The 21,706-nt window shown below is 35.7% G+C and overlaps 2 protein-coding genes across 2 annotated transcripts in view; both read left to right on the top strand.

The window, feature by feature from the left end:
• Nucleotides 1–4,108, top strand: part of ZHX1 (zinc fingers and homeoboxes 1) — a 32,560-nt gene extending 28,452 nt beyond the window's left edge. The window contains exon 2 of the mRNA XM_031947240.1: nucleotides 296–4,108. Coding sequence (XP_031803100.1) covers nucleotides 501–3,374 — 2,874 coding nt within the window. The 5' untranslated portion in view covers nucleotides 296–500 and the 3' untranslated portion in view covers nucleotides 3,375–4,108. The remainder of the gene's footprint in view (nucleotides 1–295) is intronic.
• LOC100915396 (uncharacterized protein C8orf76) overlaps nucleotides 3,289–21,706 on the top strand; it is a 33,776-nt gene continuing 15,358 nt past the window's right edge. The window contains exons 1-2 of the mRNA XM_003760366.4: nucleotides 3,289–3,377; nucleotides 18,159–18,475. Coding sequence (XP_003760414.1) covers nucleotides 18,350–18,475 — 126 coding nt within the window. The 5' untranslated portion in view covers nucleotides 3,289–3,377; nucleotides 18,159–18,349. The remainder of the gene's footprint in view (nucleotides 3,378–18,158; nucleotides 18,476–21,706) is intronic.

Genomic DNA, 21,706 nt, shown 5'->3' with positions numbered 1-21,706 from the left:
TATGTATACATATATATTTTTTATATTGTATAAATTTTGTAATAACTTTTTCTTAATTTTCTTAAAGGATCAAATTTGAATATTTTCATATATATGTATCTGTGAATATATATTTATACATATATATATATATTTGCACATCTTAAAGTGTTATGCAATTTTCACAAACATGACATTTACTCATAATTTCTGGTTGTTGTCTGTGTTTTATAGTTGATTTCTATAGAGTGTTTTTGTACCTTCATTTAAAAGAAAACATAATCATTCACTGTAAAACTTGTTTCCTTTAATATAGGTGATTGGATGTTTGCTTCAAATGTTTCAGCAATTCAGCTTTGCAACTACCAACAACAAGCTCTTTTCTTAATTGCACTATGAAAAAGTTGCAAATGGGATGGACTTACAGAACCAAAAGCCATTTTCTTCAAATGAAGATAACTAAAGGAGTTTGATCTTCATTGCTTTCTAATCACAGTTGAGATTTTCCCCACGGAAACAGAATGGCAAGCAAAAGAAAATCAACAACACCTTGCATGGTCCTTGCTAGTGAACAGGATCCAGACCTAGAATTGATATCAGACTTGGATGAAGGTCCCCCTGTACTTACACCAATAGAAAATGCAACAGCAGAAAGTATCTCAAGTGATGAAGATGTTCAAGAGCTTACAGAGTCTGACAATCAACAAAATAAAAAAGTTGAAGGTGGCTATGAATGTAAATATTGTACTTTTCAAACACCAGATCTTAACATGTTTACCTTTCATGTAGATTCAGAGCATCCCAATATAGTATTAAATTCATCTTATGTTTGTGTTGAATGCAATTTTCTTACCAAAAGATATGATGCGCTTTCTGAGCATAATTTAAAATATCATCCAGGAGAAGAGAATTTTAAGCTGACTATGGTGAAACGAAATAATCAGACAATCTTTGAGCAAACAATTAATGATCTGACTTTTGATGGTAGTTTTGTTAAAGAGGAGAATTCAGATCAGATAGAATCTATAGAAACTTCCTCATCAGGGATTTCTATCAGCAAAACTCCTATAATGAAAATGATGAAAAACAAAGTAGAGAATAAACGGATTGCAGTTTTCCATAACTCTGAAGACATTCCAGAAGAGAAAGAGAATGAAATAAAATCAGGTCATGAAGAAGCAGTAAAAAATCCAACTTCATCAGCATCTGAGTCTAATACAAGTACTTCTGTTGTAAATAGTATACATCCAAATACCACAAACACAGTAGTTACCCCAGCAACAGTTCTTCAACCTGGGCTAGCACAGGTGATAACAGCAGCTGTATCAGCTCAGCAGAATTCTAACTTGATTCCTAAAGTTTTAATCCCTCTTAATAGCATTCCTACCTATAATGCTGCTTTGGATAACAATCCTCTTTTGCTCAACACCTACAACAAATTTCCTTATCCAACAATGTCTGAAATAACAGTTCTATCTGCTCAAGCAAAATATACAGAAGAACAGATCAAGATATGGTTTTCAGCACAACGCCTTAAACATGGTGTTAGTTGGACTCCAGAAGAAGTAGAAGAGGCAAGGAGAAAACAATTCAATGGTACGGTACATACTGTACCACAAACGATAACAGTGATTCCTACACATATTTCAGCAGCTAGTAATGGTTTACCTTCCATTTTACAGACATGCCAAATAGTTGGGCAACCAGGTCTGGTCCTTACACAAGTAGCGGGTACTAACCAATTGCCAGTAACAACACCTATAGCTTTGACAGTTGCAGGAGTTTCAAATCAAACTCATATGCAAAAAAGTCAGGTGCACAGTGCTCAGCCTAGTGCAGAAACAAAGCCAGTAGCTGCAACTCCAGCACCAGCCCCAACTCCAGCATCAGCTCCAGCATCAGCTCCAGCTCCAGCTCCAGCTCCAGCTCCAGCCCCAGCCCCAGCTTCAGCCCCAACTCCAGCCTCAGCCCCAGCCCCAGCCCCAGTCCCAGCTCCAGCTTCAGCCCCAGCTCCAGCTTCAGCTTCAGCTCCAGCTTCAGCTTCAGCTTCAGCTTTAGCCCCAGCTCCAGCTCCAGCTCCAGCCCCAGCTCCAGCTCCAGCTCCAACTCCAACAACTCAGTTAATCAAGCATGAAACTGCATTGGTGAATCCTGATTCATTTGGTATCCGGGCAAAAAAGACAAAAGAACAGCTGGCAGAATTAAAGGTTAGCTACCTTAAAAATCAGTTTCCTCATGACTCAGAGGTGATCAGGCTTATGAAAATAACAGGCCTGACTAAAGGTGAGATCAAAAAGTGGTTTAGTGATACGAGGTATAACCAGAGAAATTCCAAGAGTAATCAGTGTATCCATCTCAACAGTGAAGCTTGTACCCCTATCATTATAGACTCTAGTGATGAGACTGCAGAATCTCCAACAGTTGTTGCTCCACAGCCTAAACAGTCAGGCAATTCTTACCCTGACTTTACTCCACAAAAATTTAAAGAGAAAACTTCTGAGCAGCTGCGTGTCCTCCAAGCAAGTTTCCTCAATAATCCTGTACTTACTGATGAAGAATTGAACAGGTTAAGAGCACAAACCAAACTTACCAGAAGAGAAATTGATGCCTGGTTTACAGAGAGAAAAAAATCCAAAGTTTCAAAGGAAGAGAAAACGGAAATAGAGGAAAGCAATGCAGGCAGTTCCAAAGAAGAAGCTGGAGAAGAAGCCTCTCCTCAGGATGAATCTGCAGCCCCTAAGTCAGTGACCACCACAAACAAAGTATGTAAAAAATCACCAGAGCAGTTGCACATACTTAAAAGTGCATTTGTTCGAACACAGTGGCCGTCACCAGAAGAATATGACAAACTGGCTGAGGAAAGTGGGCTTGCTAGAACAGATATTGTTAGTTGGTTTGGAGATACACGATATGCTTGGAAAAATGGGAATTTAAAATGGTACTATTATTATCAGAGTGCCAGTTCAAATAGTATGAATGGACAGGCTTCCTTTAGGAGAAGGGGAAGAGGAAGACCAAAGGGAAGAGGAAGGGGAAGACCTCGTGGGCGGCCTAGAGGAAGCAAAAGGATAAACAACTGGGATCGAGGACCATCACTCATAAAATTTAAAACTGGAACTGCAATACTTAAGGATTATTATGTGAAGCACAAATTTCTTAATGAGCAAGACCTTGATGAACTTGTTGCCAAATCACACATGGGTTATGAGCAGGTCAGAGAGTGGTTTGCAGAAAGACAAAGGAGATCTGAGTTAGGAATAGAGCTGTTTGAGGAGAATGAAGAAGATGATGAGATAATAGATGATCAGGAAGAAGATGATGAAGAAACAGATGATAGTGATACCTGGGAACCCCCTCGGCATGTTAAGCGGAAACTCTCTAAATCAGATGATTAAAATGTAAGTTTTTAAATACCTGTATATGTAAATTTTTAACTATATACATTTGGAGATATCTTGTTGTTTAAATGACTTTCAGATGCAATAGCTTCTAGACTTTTCCTTCATCTAATGAAGGGATCAGATTTTATTAGCATGGCCAAAAATAATTTGTTTCCAAATTAACTAAAAAGAATATGTTTACTTTCATATCAAGATTGAACATTTTCTATTCCATCCACAATTAATGGTCCCAAGAGTCATTCAGCAGTATATAAGGTTTAAAATAATTATCCCTTTTCCCACCAAATATTAATATGTAATTGTATTTTTGCCCACTCCTTTGGGGAAAGGGACTAAAAATGACTAAAATGTGTTGTTTTGGGTTTTTGTTTTTTTTTTTTTTGGAATCCACACTTCACTAAAGCTTCATTTTTTGCCTATTTAATGAAAGAATTCAAAAATGAAAACTAAAAAGAAGGGGAAAAGTATATCCGAAGGAAAGAATAACTACAGGGGTGAGGATTGCTCAGTTTTAGGAAACTAGGTGAAAATTTTTGTTCTCTTATTTCAGAACCTTATTGAACTCTGTTGTTTCTACCCTCACTAAACTTATTAGCCTTTAGTTAAGATTTTATTAAAATGCTCCATGTAGTAAGAGTAGTCATCTGTTCAATTAAAAGCCAAAAAACCTATTCTATTTCATATCAGAATTCATGTTTAATTAGGCAGTTTTTTTTTTGTTTTTTTTTTAATAGCTGTTCTTGTCTTGGAGATGAAGCATTTGCAATTCTTCTTTAAAAGGGATCTTCAGAGTGCCAGGCTAAAAGTATCTCATAAAAAAAGCTCACATTTATATAACGTGTAGCAGTTCATAGTATTTTTCTTGTGAAGCTTCTGAGAGGTAACGGACTTAATATTATTCCCACGTTACAGATGAGATTGAGGCTTGCAAATGTTGAACCACCTGGGAGATTACAGAGGTAAAACTTGTGCCAGCCTTTTGATTCCAATGATTTTTTTTTTATCTTACCTCCCCAAATGAAAACTTTGCTTAGATTAGGAACTCAGGATTGAAAGACTTTCAATTTTTTCAAGTCTGGCCCCTTTCCCAAATTTTAATTTCTGTCCAAAATTCAGTTGTTTGTAACTTTTCTGTAGTTTTAGGTCTTAAAGTTAATTTCAGGTTAGAAATATTGATTCTTAAAGGTTGTTTGTCACTGTCAATATTCATCCTTAGAGTTATTTTAAGTTATTAGAAGTTCTGGGGCTTTTCCTTAGTAGTTTGCAACATTTTATTTATTTCAAAGATAGAAATGCAGTTTAAAAAATGATACATCAGTCATAAAATATGTTAGGGTATCAGTATCAAGGATTATGGTGGGACATTTACAAAAAGTAACATTATACTGTCTGATTATATTGTAATGTTCTCAAAATAAAATGGGAGAGGGAAAACATCCTTTTTTTCACTGTTGTGCACATGATACATAAATACACAATTGTCTCTTTCCTCACCCATTCTTCCAAATCTATAACTTTCTTCTCTTTGTTTACTCTTGCCTTTTACATTATCCCCAGGTTCACAAGCATTTGATCTACTGAATGGTCCCTTTTCTAGTTTTAAAAATTTAATGTATTTGTGATCATGAAAACAGATGAAACTAAAAATGCAACTACTTTATTGCAACTCCATTTCTGATTATAAAGCATAACATAACCATTATAAGTCATAACTTAAGAATTTTGGGTAGATTACTCCTAAAGTTCCCTCTGCCTTTTTATAGTCTCTGAAATATTTAAGTAATCCTTTTTTTGACCCACGTACACAAAGTGTTTTAACAGGATTTCTTTCCTCATTATTTCTTAAAAAGACAAAATATGTATGCAGCCAAAATAAATCAGCAGAATTGCTGCTATGTTGATTTCTTTATCTTAGATAACTTGATGGCCTTTTTGGGGACATTGAAATCTACTAAAAATATGAGATTCTTTGCACTATTCTAAAGTGTGATATTATTTTAGCAAGTTTGCATGGGCAGTATTTATATTGCATAGTAAATATTATACTAATTTTGGTTAGTAAATTCACATAACAATCCTACAATTTTCAAAAAAACTCATGTATATTGTACATGCATATTGTGTCTTGTAGATTTCTTCTAAGATAAATCTGGATTTAAAAAATAGATTATAATTTTTAAAAGACCCACCACAACTTTTTTTCAAATAGCCAACTCTGTTAATATATTTAAAATGTGAGTTAATTTTACCAGAGGCATAAAATAAAATACACTTGTATATACCTATATATGTGTTTGTATACACATATGTTAGCTTTGCAAATAAAAAAGCATACTAGAACCTGTACCCCACAATGCCCCCCTGTTTCTATATATACACATTTTTATAGAAATAGGTCTGTGTATAGCTATATATATATATATATATATATATATATATATGTCACAAAGCATGTAAGTAAATTGGAGCTACTTTTTAAAATTAAGCATCTTTGATAAATTATTGGAGGCCCTACTCGTACAAGTTAAAAGATATCATATGCAAGGCTTATGTATAGTTTATGCATATACCAGTTACACATGTAATCTATGCATGTAATTTCAGTAATAATAAGAATAAAGGATGTATATTCGCTTTTAGTTAACTTTTCCCATAGTTAATTATGTCTAAAGTGCTTTAAGAAAAATTCAGATGTGGTTCTAACTAACATTTTTTCTTAATTTTTTCAGTCTCATGTTTTTCTTTTATAGTTACCTACAGTGGTGAAGGGGACTCAATTCTTGAAATCAAGATATCTGATTTACTGTGAATGGGCCTAAACTTTTATGAAACTGAGAATATTTTTGGACATATACACATTCTCATAACATAGGATTGAATACTCGAAAGGAATGGAACTTAGTGTTGTGCCAAAGTTAAAACTACTGCATTTGGCGGAAGTTCTGCGTTGTAAATAGAACACTGATTAAAAAACAACTTGTAAAAATTCAGATTTTAATACAGTACATTTTTATTCTAATACAGGATGGAAACATTCTGTTTCTTAGGCTTTTTTTTTTTTTGAGGTAATTAAGTGACCACTAGATTTTGTCCTCTTATAATTTTGTCCCGCTTAATACTGTATGTTCTAGTAAGATGGGCTTTATTGCCCGTGTTCTTTGATATGTGATTAAGCTTATAGCTTTGAGTGACCAAACATTTTACAGAGTAAAAGTTCTTAGAAACAGATAAAAAAAAAAACCAAAAAAAAAAAAAACCTGATATTTCTGTGTCTTATTTATCAGGCCCTACACTAATGTTGAAAGTTGTGCATGTGCTTGTACAACTTATACATAAATGAAAATGCAGCATATTTATACATTTTGGAACCTTAAGCCACCAGGTCTATGTCATTAGCTTTTTCAAGTGGAAGACATCATTGGATGCTACTATTAATATCTGTAATAATTCTGTTTCTACTTTAATAAAAGGCTGATTTTGCTTTTCATTAACCTGAATAAAATGATGTACTGAATAAGGGGAAAAGCTGGCATAAGAATTTACAGAGAGAATCTCTGAAATAAACTTTGTACCAAAAATGTGAAAAAGAATTATGTAGTAAATATGTTTAATGAGTGTTTTTAACACTAATGTAAAATAATGTACAGATAATGCATCAGTTCGGAATTTTCTAGAACTCCCAGTCAGGTTCTACCTTCTATAACAATTTCAGTGGCTGTAGAAAAAATTCCTAAACTAATAAGTATCATTAGCCATTTAAAAACTAGCTTTTGCTTGCTAGTTATTGTAGTATTATTAACAACTGTTTTGCCATATCAGGAAACTGAAAAGTTCATATTAACTTATTTGTAAAGACTGGTGCTTTTCATTCCTATTTAGGGGGACACTTCTTTTGTTTGTGAATATAGGACCATTTTTTAAAAAAAATCTTTTTTCATGGAAAAAACTTTAGTTTTTTGTTCTTAAAATGCTTTTCAGAGTGACCAGATCTAGTGGGCTTGACTAGTTTGTTTCACTTAATGAATGATGAATATTAAGTTTTTGATTTTTACCTAAAAACTTGTTAACTACAAGAAAATTATGGACGATCTTAGATATGCATGCTGCTTTTGTTTTTATGAATGGTTATTTTTTATTTTTTAAATACAGCTTTATAAGTATTTCCAAAATACTACAGTTTAGCTGATCTATTCACTACAGACAGGCTTTGTGGATGGCTTTTTTCATACTACTGTTAACTTTTATTTTTACGATGTAAAGACTGCAGCAATTTAATGCACTATTTTTTTTCACTTTTTAATAACTTCATAGAGCACTCTGTAAACTGTAATAATTAAATTGCTTCTTTTTTAACCTTTGCTAAATGTAGTCTGAGTTCTGTTTGATAGCAGATTTTTTTTTAATGTTTTCAGTTGCTGCAATTAGTTGTGTTTCAAGTATTGTACAATTTAAGCCTTTGAATATATTTGTTGTGTTTCCATTTCAATAATGTTAATTCTACATAGTTGTAAATAATTACTAGTTATTTTTTCCAGCCCCATATTCTTTACAGGCTCAGCATTTGATATTGCTCTGATGTTTGCTAGCTTTTAAAAATAATTATTTTGACAGAGCAAAAAAAAAAAATCACCTAGCCGAAATGTGTCTAAATCCATAATAAAAATCAGCAGTCAAGTTAGTTCTTTCAGTGATTTTCTTTCCATTTTCTTAAGTCAAAAACTAAAAGCAAAATAAAATTCCCTTAATATCCTAAAATTTGAACTATCTTACTAGCTTTAAAGCTTATGTAAGTAATTTAATGGAGAGCTTTTTTTTGCCTGAAAAAAGAAAGTACTGGTTCCAGTAAGGCAGTTTTGGGAGGCAATGGATAGACATTAGAGAGGCAGATTTAGGCAGAATGTTAGAAAATAAAACTTCCTAATAACCAGAACTATCAGAAATTGAATAGTCTGCTTCAAGAGATAGCAAGTTCTTCCTCATTTCAAGGAAAGGCTACATGACTGCTTGAAGGGAATTTTGTTTTAAGATCTTTGAATGAAGAGAAGATAGTGAATGTAAAAAATAATGGATAGTATCGTTATACTACTGCCACAAAAGACATTTGGGAAGATATACATGAAGACCACTCTCATAAAGATATAACTTTATGAAAAATAGTCTAAACATATGTTAAGGAATCCTTGATAAAAATATGACAAGGAAATGGGCAATATTTTTTCATCAAATCATTTTTAGTCATACAGCTAGCTGATTGAAAGATGCAGAGAATACAAAGATCCTGCCATGTTTATTTGTTAATTATAAAAAAAAGTCTGAGTAAAATAAAATGCAGTCTTAAAGCCTATTCTCTAACAAGATAAATCCTGCATATGTTAAGATAATAAAAATTCCTTGATAAATGCAATCATAAAGATAACTTTGATCAAGAATCCTATGGCTCTGCATTTCAAGTACAGCATAAAGGAGGAAGGCATATTCTTGTTGAAACTGTTCTTATGGATGATGTCCAGTATAGAATCATTGAATGAGGTAGATATTTTGCAAATGGTGGTCTTTTGGATGCTCCTATTCACAAAGTATACTATGCTGAGTTCATCAAGCCCCACAATACTCTAGAGCAGAGGTATCAAATATACAGCCCTCATATGGCCTCCAATGTTCCTGAGTACAGCCTGAACTAGATTAAAATGTAATTAAGAAATATTAAATACAATTAATGAAAATATAGTAAAACATGGATATTATTAATTTATGGTTTTCTAAGTCAAATGTGGCCCTCAGGGAACTTTATAGTTTAGTGATTCCCATTTCTATTTGAATTTGATATCACTTCTCTTGAGCTTCCTTACAAAAATCTCTGATAACTCAAAAAAGAGAAATTTAGCAATCCATACAAGAAACTCCACATAGCTCCTTTTTTTTTTTTTCTAGATAATGGTATTCATTTGGATGGCAGCCCATTGTATGTGTCCATTAGTGCCTATACTTAGGTGCTGAAGATAAATTCTGATTTGGAGCCAGAGTTAAGATGGGGAAAGAAGTAGACTGGATTTAATTTGAAAAATTGCATAGCTTTTTTGATAATCTTAAATTATTGACTGGGACCAAAAATCTAATAACATTTTTAAATTTAAATTTTTAAAATTATTTTTGCATTCATTTTTTTAAAATGTTGAATTCCAAATTATCTCCCTTCTTCCAGCTCCCTCCCCCACACATTGAGAAGGGAAGAAATGATACCAGTTATACATTGAAGTCATACCTGACAATCCATTTTACCTATAAACAATATTTTTAAACATCAATATTCTTCCTGGAATATCATATGGTTGTAACAAACAATAGTTTCTGAAGAACTGACATTATAGTTGAACCAAAGGGAATAGAGAAAGTGGGGAGGCTTTTTTATGTTTCTCTTTTTTCATGAGTTGCCAGGAACCATTTTATTATTTTATTATTCATAGTTTTATTATTCATAATAATAATATGTAGTAATAATAATAGTAATGATAGAGTCAGGAGTCTTCTGTACTTGTTGGCTCTTGTGAATCAAACAGTCTTTTTTGGGGAACTATACTCAAAAGTCTTTCTGGTCTGATAAAATCTACCAAAGTTTGATTTTCACTGGCATGATCATTTAGAACCCAGAGTCACCTTCCTAGCATGATGAGGCATCAGAGACAAACTTTCTGAAGCATAAGAAATTATTATCCAGGAAGTCTTATGATCAGTAAAGGGGGTGGGCTAGTCATGTTGATGTAGTAAGAGAAAAAAAATGGACATCCCAGGTGGCACACTGGTTCCAATAAAATGTTAACATCTAGAGAAGTATGCTAGATTGATCCATGGGAGATTTGGTTCAGTTTTTTTAGTTGAATGTCTTTTCATTGGTCACTGAGTACAAATCTCACATTTTGAGTAGTTAAGGTCATGTTTATACCAAAAAAAAATTGGTTCTGAGCACCTCTGCTTTCCTCCATTATTAACTGCTTTTGAAAGAAGACATGAATAAGTGTCTTGCAGGATGAGAAAGCACAGATGGGCTATGATCTTCAGTTATGAAAGGAAGATCTACATTGCTGAGATCTCAGATTCACTGAAGAATGTGCAAAGTACCAGCACCCTGTTCCTGAGAGCAGAAAAAGTTTTTTTCTTCATGTATACCACCTAAAAGTGTATCTTTTCTTCATAAGGCTTTGTCTAGGCCCCTCTTGTGCCCTTATATCATTCCATGTTATAGTAAGTTTTTTATGCATGTATCGGCCTTCTTGATGTGTTGTTCCTCAAATTGCAAATAGAAATTCAATAGGAACTTTTTTCACATTAGAATTCCTAATACCTTGTACAAATGACTTAATAAGTGATTATTGAATTGAATTAGATGTGGCAATAAGAAAAATAACTTTCAAATGTGAGTGTTTGAAAGTGAGTGATGGTGCCATCAACAAACATGGAGAAATCAGTGTTTAGGGGAAGGTTTTAGGGGAAAGATTATGTAAATTCTGTTTCAGACCTTCTATCATAAAATTTTTTTGAGTTATACCCAAATGTGTTGAATGGTTTAGGCTTTTTTTTTTTTTTTTTGCTGAGGCAATTGGGGTTAAAACTAGCCCAGGGTCACACAGCTAGGAAGTATTAAGTGTCTTGAGACCATATTTGAACTCAGATCCTTCTGACTGATGCTCTATCCACTGAGCGACCTAACACAGCAAAAAATCTGAAAAAATTATGCTTCCACATTCAGTGTCCATAATTCTCTCTCTGAATGCAGATGCATTTTCTATACCATGTCTATTGGTGTCATCTTAGATCACTGCATTGCTGAGAAGAGCTAAACTATCATAGTTGATCACATAATCTTGTTTACTGTGTACAATGTTGGTCTGATTCTGCTCACTTTACTCAGCATTAATTAACATGTTAATCTATTAATTGACTTAGAGGTGATCCTGATTTCTCAAGAGCTATTCCAAAGAATACAGAACAAAGCCTGTAAGGTCCTACAAAGTTGGAAAACCTTTAGTTATGATTATAATCAAGAAAAGATGAGCTATGCCAACTGTAATCTAATATACAAAAAATCCAGTTTCAAAATGGATCCATAATTGTTGCAGAGTTTTTTGTTCTATGAAAAGACTGTGCTACTCTAAAGTAAACGTTCCTTAAAAAGAGATTTCCCTTTAAATTCAGTTCTAAGCCGTAGATGCTTTGTTAAAAAGACAAAAATGAAGCAACTTCTTGATATCAAAAAGCTTGCATTATGAAGTGGAGAATATATCACTATACCACTTAGGAACCTCTGTACTAATACACTGTTGATGAAGTTAGAAAGCAATTTGTAGTTATAAATTAAAAATCCCCAAACTGTGCATATCTTTGACCCACTGATACCTCTACTGTATTAATCATACACTCCAAAGAGATCCTTAGGAAAGACAAATGTACAAAAATATTTATCACAGCACTTTTGTAGCCATGAAATAGAAACAAAGGGGAATAAATAAACACATTATATAAATAAAAAAATCTCTCTCATAAAAGTGAATAAAAACATGAGATCAAAGAAATTTGAAAGGGATTGTATGAATTGATGCAAAATGATGTGAGCAGAACCAAAACAACAAATATACAATTACAACAGTGTAAAGGAAAGCAATCATGAAAGACTTCAGAACTCTTGATTCATTTAGTGTTCAATCATGATTCCAAAAGACATGTTTTTCACTTCTTGGAAATAAGGTAATGGAGTAGCGGTGCAGAATGAAGCATACATACATTTTCAGACATGACCAATGTGAAAGCTTGCTTTGTGAAATTATACCTGTTATACAGGAAGACATTTTTGGGGAGAGATTAAGGAGGATTTGGAAGTAATGGTAATAATAAAAGAAGAAAAGGGAATGATCATCAATGAACTACTAAAAGTTAAGCAGAAAAGAGCAAAAAGAAATTAAGAAAATGAAGAAGGGGAATTTTGGAATTAATGTGTTAAACTGGAAATATACAAAAAAATCAAGCTGAACTTAAATTCAGTTTCATATTCAATTCTCCTGTGTTTCAGGCTTTTTTTTTCTTGTGTAGGGAAATGTCATTTCCATGTTAGGTTGCTAATAAAAAAAAAGAAAATTTAAATTAAAAGAGGCTATTTGTAAACCAAAAGACTCTGCAGCACCTTTCAAAATAGTAAAGAGCTAGAAATAAACAAAATGCTTACCAGTTTGAGAATAAACAAAGTTGTAGTACAGTAATGTAACAATATTACTGCATTGTAAGAAATTTTGAATATAATGAATATAGATAAGCATGGGATTGTGAACTGATGCAAAAGGCAATATAACCAGGGAAATAATGTATATAATGACTACAATCATGAAAGAACAATAGAAGAAACAATGCTGTGAAATTTTAATGACTAAGACAGTCCCAAAGAAGAGATACGATAACTACTCCACTTATTGCAGAAGTCAGAATTAGTGTTAAACACTAAAGGCAATCCACCTTTTAAATGAATTTATTAACTTGCTGAACTGTTTTTTTTTTTTATTTAAATGCTTCATATTTATTTTTTATTCAAATATCCTAACTTTCCAGTTCCACAACTTAATTTCTATGACTTAACTTTTCCACTCTAGTTCAGCTGCTTATAGAGTTGGCCATACCTTTGCTATGATCATGGAATTGAAATTCCATTTCCGGGTTTACAAACTCCAAAATATCCCTATCTCATAATTTTTTATCATTGCATTTTTCCTCATGCCTAACCTTACTGTTCATGCTCACCATTACTTCCATTCCCTCTCTCCAGTTCTTTTCCTGGCCCTCATTCCTTCACTGGCTACATTATCTTCACTCCCCCTCCATTTTCTCAACCTCTTGCTGAACTTAATCAACTTCATATTATTCTCTACTTTTGAATCATATACTTCTTTTTCCTGTGAGCAATCATGCCTTGCTAACCCCCAATTCCCATCATTAGCCTACTTCTATTCGTGTACTACTGTGTGGAACTGGAAAGAAATCACAAAATTACCACAAATTTATATTCTCTCAACTGGGCCCGCACTGTAATAAGGTAGTCTATTCCTTCCTAATTGATTTGATATCCCATTCCCCATAAGTATGTTCTAAATGTCTGTTTTTCATTTTTTTTACTCAAAACTCTCACAGAAACTCCTTACCCTACATTTTAGTTGGAAGACCTTGCCTTATATTCCATTGAAAAAATTGAGATCATTTTCCAAGAGTTTCTTTTCTCCTCCTAAATCCACATATCCCAGATGTCCTCTGTAATTATACCCACCTAAATGTACCTGCCTCAAATAAGGTGGCCCTTTTCCTTACCATAGCAAACACCTCCACCTACACAGATGATCCTATTTCATCCCAACTTCTCCAGCATCATTCCCATTCCCAATTTTAACACTTGATCCTCCTCTTCTCCTCAATGCCCTCTTCTTTCTAGGTTTTAATGACACTATCCTGATTCTCCTGTATGATCACCCCTCAATCTCCTCTGCTGGACTTTCATCCAGGTCATGTCTCACGAATTGGGTGTTCTCTCCTGGTCCCTTTTCTCTATACTATTTCTCTAGATGATCTTTGCTCCCAAAGATTCAATTATCAACTCTGGTGATGATTCCCAAATCAAGTTTATCTTTGTTGAATCTTACAGATGGCTCCCCTGGACTATTGCATTAATCTGTTAATTGATTTCCCTTCCACAGGTCTCTTCCCACTTTAGTCCATATTCCACTTAGCTGCCAAAATAGGTTTCCTAAATACCAGTCTGACCATGTCACTCTCCTACCCAATAAACTCCAACGGCTCTTTCATGTCTAGTACCAAATATAAAATCCTCCGGTTGGCTTTCAAAGCCCTTCATAACTTCCCTTCCTACTTTTTCAGTCTTCTAACATTACTGTCATAGTGGAGTAGTGATTCAGTGATACTTCCTTGCCATTCCTCAAACAAGACATTTCATCTTCTGATTCCAAGCATTTTCTTTGGCTGTCTCTAGGGGTAAGTATGCTGGTAAATGTCTAACTAGTTCTCTAGGAAAAAAGCAAACCATATACACGACATACTTTTAAATGTAATCTGCTGTATTAACATTTTCTCCATCACTTAAGCCTAGAAACTAACCAAATGATAAACCAATTCCTCATTTTTACATTTACCAATCTCCAAAGTGTAAATGCTCACAGTGAAAGTTTAACAATCCATCTGGCTCTCACACACTACTCCAGATAGCACTGTGATACTAACCCTGGGTTGGGAACTTGGACTCAGCCCCCAAACAAAGACTTGGGCTGTGGAAGTAATGTTCAATCTAATCCTTAATTACCCAGGGCAGGGGAATGTCACTCGGGGAGGGGAATCTTAAAGCCAGATCCCTGGAACATAACAGGGCTACAAAATTAACACTCTAACCCTGGGAGAAGAAAGATATAGTCTCTAACTCAGAGATCTTGGAGCCAGGAATAGAACAAGGGCTATAACTCTTGTCATTCTAAACCAAGAGGGATGGGGGTTTCATGAGTCAGATACTGGGAGCAGAACAGATTTGGGGTTCTGTAGCTCTGCCCCCAGCAACTTGACACCAGATAAAGCGGGCCAGAAAACAAAAGGACAAAGCAGTTTGTTAGAGTTTGACCTTAACTTAATGTCCCAATCAGAGAAGAAAGTTTGGAGGAATGAATAAACAAACAAAAAAAGATCCCTATTATCATGCCAGCCATGGATGCTCAAGATACAAATCCAGGAGAATACTTCACAAATAACTAGAAGCAAAATTCAAAGAAAGGTTTGTACACAAGAACAACTGGAATTCATGGAAGAAATGAAGCAAGATATAAGAAAAATGACAGTACTACATAAAAGAATTAGAAAAACAAAGAGCTAAGGAGGAAAGACTTGGCAAAACAGTAATCTTGCACAAGAAGTACAAAACATTACCAAAGTTACAGATTCCCTAAAAACAGAATGATCCAAAAGGAAGTTAATGACAGAGTGAAGCAACAAGAAATATTAAAACAAATGCAAACAATGACTGTTTCGAAATAAAAGAAAATGGAAGGTATCACATATCAAAAACAACTGACCTAGAAACCTAATCAAGGATGGCACAGTGCCAGAATTTGGAGTCAGGAAATTGTGGAATAATTTCAATTATGTCTAATTTTTTGTGACTTCATTTGAGGTCTTCTTTGCAAAGATACTGGAGTGGTTCCTTCTTCAGCTCACTTTACAGATGACGAAATGAAAGCAAACTGGATTAAGTGAATTGTCCAAGGTCACCCAGTTAGTAAAAGTCTGAGACTGGATTTGAACTCACAAAGATTCCATGCCCAGCACTGTTTCTACTGCACCACTTGGCACTACCCAGGAGTCAAGAAGATCTGAGTTCAAATTCTACTTTTAATAATTACCAGCTGTGTGACCCTGAGAAAGTCACTTTATAGCCTCACACACCCCCAAATAGGATTCTATCTCATAGGTTGTTATGGGGGCCAAAGAGATAACATAGGTAAAATTTTCTGCAAATGTTAATAACTATTGCTAGTTATTTAAGAATCATTGGAGTACCTGAAACCATAACCAAAAGCCTGAATATCATATATCAAGTAAAACTCCCAAATCTTAGAACCAGAGGGAAAAGTTGAAATAGAAAGGAACCTCTTGGATACCTCTTGAAAGAAACTACAAAATGATAATGCCCAGGTGTACAATATTTTTCAGATCTCCAGTGTCACAAAAAAATATTGCAAGCAACCAAAAAGAAAAAGGAAACAGAAGCACACAAGATTTAGCAGCTTCACCTATAAAGGATTAAGAACTAAAAAACAAGATTATAGGCCTACAACCAAGAATAACATCTAACAACATAGAATGTAATTCTATGTAGAAGAAATGGATCTCTGATGAAATAAGGGATTTCTAAGAATTCTCCATGATAAGACCAGAATTGGGTAAAAATTCTGAAATACAGACACAGGAATCAAGAAAAACATAAAAAGGTAAACACAAGAGAATAATTGGAAAAGACTTTATAAGGATGAACCATTTATCTTTTGAGAGGAGAAGAATGATACCAAGTATCCCTACAGGACCCTCATGTTATCAGGAGGCATGGAAAGAATCAAATAAGAGAGAAGATCTGGTGATGATTTTGTTGTTTTGTTCCTAAAAGAATAAGGAAAAGGAAGAGGGCAGGGAAAGATACAATAGAGTTAAAACAAGAAGATAGAACAGGGGCACTTGTGATTTCACATAATTAGAGTATGCAAGCAGAAAATATTAATGAAGGAGCCAGGGGAGTAGGTTTGAACTTCATTTTAATGCAATCTGGTCCAAGGAATGTAGAATACACAAACGTAAACACATTCATCTCAACAAGGAACAGGAGAGAGACGATTATGATATAATTACCAATGTAAGTGTGAAAAACTCATCCAGGACAGAAGCAGCTACACCCAAAGAAAAAACACTAGGAAATTAATATAAACTGCTTGCATTTTTGTTCTTCCCAGGTTATTTATACCTTCTAAATCCAATTCTCCCTGAGCAACAAGAGAACTGTTCAGTTCTGCACACATATATTGTATCCAAGATCTACTGTAACCTATTTAACATGTATAGGACTGCTTGCCATCTGGGGTATGGGGTAGAGGGGGGAGGGGAAGAATCGGAACAGAAGTGAATGCAAGGGATAATGTTGTAAAAAATTATCCTGGCATGGGTTCTGTCAATAAAAAGTTATTTAAAATAAAATAAAAGAAAAAATTAAAAGAAAAGAAAAACTCATCCAGAAAATAGAAGAGGATAGAAGAATGTATTAGAAAGCAGAATCTAACAATGTTTGTGTTTACAAGAAACACATTTGAAACATTAAAAACTCACTCAAAAGTAGTGCTTTAAGTGGTTAGAGCAAACTCTATTATGCCTCAGTTGAACTCAAAAAACCAAGGTAGTAATTATGATCTCTGAGCAGGCAAGAGAAAATTAATTTAAATTAATTAAATTAACAATTAAAAGAGACAAACAGGAAAACTACATTTTACTGAAAGATATCACAGAAAATTAATTTATTTCAATACTTAACTAAATGGCCTAGTATCTAAATACTAAAGTAGCTAAATGAGTTAGGCTGAGAAACTAAGTAAAACTAAGAGTGGGGAACTTTAATGTATCCCTTTTCAGAGCTAGAGAAATGTTACCAAAAAAAAAAAAAATTTGCAAATGCAGAAAAGCATAAATATTAAAATATATCCTTTACTGACCATAATACAAGAAAAATTCTGTTTATTAGGGGGGTATTGAAGAAAAATTACTTGTAGATTAGATCACCAAGGTCAAGAGGAATAAGAATTGAGAAGGGGTCACTCAATTTAGAGCTCACTGGTAACTTTGGAGAGGGAAGTTTGGGTGGAATCACCAAATAGGAAGCCAGATTGAAAAGAATTTAATTCAGTAGAGAGTAAGGGGAAGGGAAATGGAAGATAACGAAGGCTTCAATGTTTGAGGTAGAATTTCCTGACCTTGTGCCACCCTCCTTTCTATGTGTCTGTACTTTTTGCGTGAAGTTGTTGTAGTTACTAAAAGTCAATCCACCTCAGGAGTTTAATCGTTTAAAGTTGTAAAAAGATGGGGTTTGGACGTGATGCTTTCTAATGTCACTTTCAGCTCTGAATTATAACTCTATGTATAACCCGACATATGACATAAAACAGAAGGCCACCATCAATTTAATTAAGGCCCTTTACTTTGTACAATTTCTAGGCTGAAAACGACCACAGCGCTGCATGCCTTCGTTTGACTACAACTCCCAGAATGCCCAGGAGGCGGCTTCTGGGAGGAAAGCCGGGCGCGAGGGCTACACCGGAGCGGCTCTGCGCATATGTATCTCTTCGACTCCGCCCTCTTTCCATCTTTTTCCCCTTGCCCCTCCCCCCCTTTCCTGACCTCCGGCCATGGAGTCGCACTCTTTCTTTCCTGTGCTAGGCGCCGAGTTCGAGGACTCGGTGTTTGAAGAATGGCCGCGGTCGCGGGAGCGCGAGCCTCCGCCGGCCTACTGCGCCAAACGCTGCGAGCCGCAGGTGAGAGACGCGGCGCCCGCGCGCTTCCGCCTCCTCCCGGGACATCCCCTGGCTGTGCGGCTGGTCCTCGGGGAGCGCCGGCGGCGTACCGGGCGGGGGGGCGGGGCGAGCGCGGGGACGGGGTCTCGGAGACGGCGCATGTGTGCGCACTGTGAAACTCGAGTGATTTAAAGCTGTTCGGAAGACGCCGGCGGAGGACGCGAGGGCTTCCTACGTGGGCAGGGAGCGAAGGCGTGTGGCGAGACAGCCTGTAACCAAGGCGTGGAGGCGGGAGAGGGGACGCCCCGCGTAAAGAAGAGCGACCGGGACGGTCTGACTGGATGGGAAATCGCGTGAAAGTCACCTGGCTGATCAAGAACCGCTTTCCGAACGGCTTAGAAAATAAAACTAGGCCCTTCTCAGCTCTCGGGGAGCGGAAACGGGGCGTGGGAGCAGCGAGGGCCGCTCAGGCTTCCTGAAGCAGCAGGGGTTGGGTCACACAAGTTTCGGATAGCCGTTTTGTGGCTGGGGGGAGGATGGGCTGGAGAGGGTGAAGAGGCCCCCTAGGGGCGTTGTTGCAGCGAGCCAGGTGAGAAGTGAAGAACGCTTGGACCGGAGAGAAGCGGAAGGATGTGAGAGAGCCGACATGCCGAGCGGGTACAATCAGACTGGTACCTGAGTGATTATAGTCAGAGTCTGGGATGCACCTGGGCTGCAAGCTGGGACTACTAGAATACTTGCGTCCTCGAGGGAGAGAGTCAGTAAGCATTTAGCAAGTGCCTACAGCGCTCTATACCGGAACAAGTATGCAAAAAGAGGCAAAAGATGGTCCCCGCCCTGAAGGGTCTAACCTAAGGATCCCGATCTAGTGGCGAAACAGCAAGCAAACAAACAGGATAAATGGGAAATAATTAAAAGGGGAATAAGATATAAGAAGATGATCTCAACAAAACTCCCAATTTACCTCGCAGATGTAGGGTTGTTGAATTTAAAGGTAGAAGAGATCTCAGAGAGCATCATAAAAACTAGTGATTCTCTAAATGTGGTCTTCCCACTCTCAGATTCCTCAGACCTTGCTTAGGGTTTTTTCAAGGTCAAAACTATTTTCATAATACCAAGACATTTCATTTTCTACTACAATAAATATTGATGGATATAACCCATGTGAATAAACACTTTTTGGAGGGGTTCTCAGTTTTTAAGAATGTAAAGGGATCTTGGGAACCACTGATCTAGATGAGAAAATTGCCAAGGTACCCAGAACTAGGATTCCAACCCATTTTCCAACTTAAAATCCACTGTTCTCTCTCCATGGTGCCAAGCACATTGTAGATATGTATGTTCTCTAGATATCTTACAGGTCCTTTTATCCCCTTCTATTGACTACTGTCCTTTCTATGTATTTTCCACCTTTACCCCCAACCCCTACTCTAGTGGTAGTTTTTGTTTGTTCCCAGTATGTTTGTGTATGACTTAAAAGAATTTAGGCAAGTCTTCACCATTCTGTAGACTTCACATTGGAAGGGAAATCAGAGTTCTTCATTCATTCACAACTATTTGTTTTGGAAGTTTGTATTTCTAAAATTAGAAGTTAGATTAGATATTTAAGGATAGTTACTATTTGAGGGAAAACAAACATTGTAAAGAAATTAAGACAAACTACACCGTTTCTTTTTTCATTAGAATGTGAAAGTTACTGGAACCTGAGAAAGCCCTTGTTAAAAATGATTATTTGTTATTTAGAATTGTTCTGTAGAATTCGTGGAGTATCTAGATGAAAAAAGTTCAGGTTTGCCTTTCTTATGAGCAATGTAGGAAAAGTGGAAGCATATTTATTATATATAATTTACATTTGTAATTACATTTTTCTACTTTTATTGATGATTTTTTAAAATTTAACTTTAATTTTTAATTAATTTAAATTTAATTTTTACATGCATTTATTTATTTTTACTCTCTCTTCAATATTGAACTATTAAAAAGAAATAAAATCTTCACAACTTATGCAAAGTCCAGCAAGACACAATTCCCACATTAATCATGTCTAAAAATGTGTGTCTCATGATGCACTTTATGTCTGTCACCTCTTTGGCAGGAGGGTAGGTAGCAGGCTTCTTCAGTTCTTTGGAATTGTAGTTTGATCAGAGTTTCAATCTTTCAAAGTTGTTTTTATTCATAATGTCATCATTGTATGATATGAATGTGATATAAATAATTCCCTTTATTGTTATCTATAACTTGAATTAAATGAAATGGAATGAATTCTATTTCATTCATATACCATAATTTCTTTAGTCATTCTCCAGTAAATAAGTATTGCACATTTCTGCCTGTGAAAATCACCTAGGGAATAAATAGTCCTTTACCTGTTAAATTAGAAGAACCAACTCCTGGAAGTATTCTTCAAAGAAGGTGAAGTAAGTAAGTAAATTTCAAGCTCTCCAGAATTCCCCCCTCTCCCAAACAGAACAAATTTGCACCTCAGGGCAAACATAGAATAGTGAAAAACTGAAAAGGCTTGGGGCAATGCAGGGGTCCTCCTAGGTCATTCAAGATGATCTGAAGAAAGATGAAGACTAGGGATTAAGAAATCCATATGAAATGCAAACACTTCCTACTAGCTCTGTAGAAACTCCAAGTGGGGACCCCTGTGGGTCCCCTGTGGCAAGTTGGATTTGGCTGGAGCCTCATCAGGAACCACAGAAACTTTCATCTTCTGGACTTTGGGTCTGAATCCAGGAAGACTGAGGGAACGTGTTCCCTCTGCTGATTAGGGACGATAGGCCCAGCAGTGCTGCTGGAATCTGGGCAGGAAGAAACCAGTACACCAGGAGTGCAGAAACAGTGGAATGGGGACATTGTTGGTTTTGGTCACTTGCAGGAGAGGGAAGTCTTGGTTTGGGGTTCCAAGTCAGGGAGAACTGAAGTGAAACTAGAGTCCCCTTCCCCTAAATACTTTTCATTAAAAAAAAAACAAAACAAAAAAAAAAAAAAAACAGCAAAGGAGAAACAACCCAACCATAAAAACTTACTATGGGAATAGGGAAGACGAGGATTTGTCTTCAAAGGAGAACACTGAAGTAGAAAGTTTTTTCTATCCCAAAGAGTAATGTGAAATAGTTCTCTGACAAGAGAGAATTTATAGAATTCAAAGGAGAATTTAAAAATCAAAAGAAAGAGACAGCTAGATGGAACATGAATAGAGCACTGGCCCTGGAATCACAAGGACCTGAGTTAAAATCCTATCTCAGA

The sequence above is a fragment of the Sarcophilus harrisii genome, chromosome 1, assembly GCF_902635505.1.
Source record: "Sarcophilus harrisii chromosome 1, mSarHar1.11, whole genome shotgun sequence".
NCBI classification, from domain to species: Eukaryota; Metazoa; Chordata; class Mammalia; order Dasyuromorphia; family Dasyuridae; genus Sarcophilus; species Sarcophilus harrisii.
The sequence above is the reverse complement of the archived record's forward strand: the minus strand, read 5'-3'. Positions and strand labels throughout refer to the sequence as shown.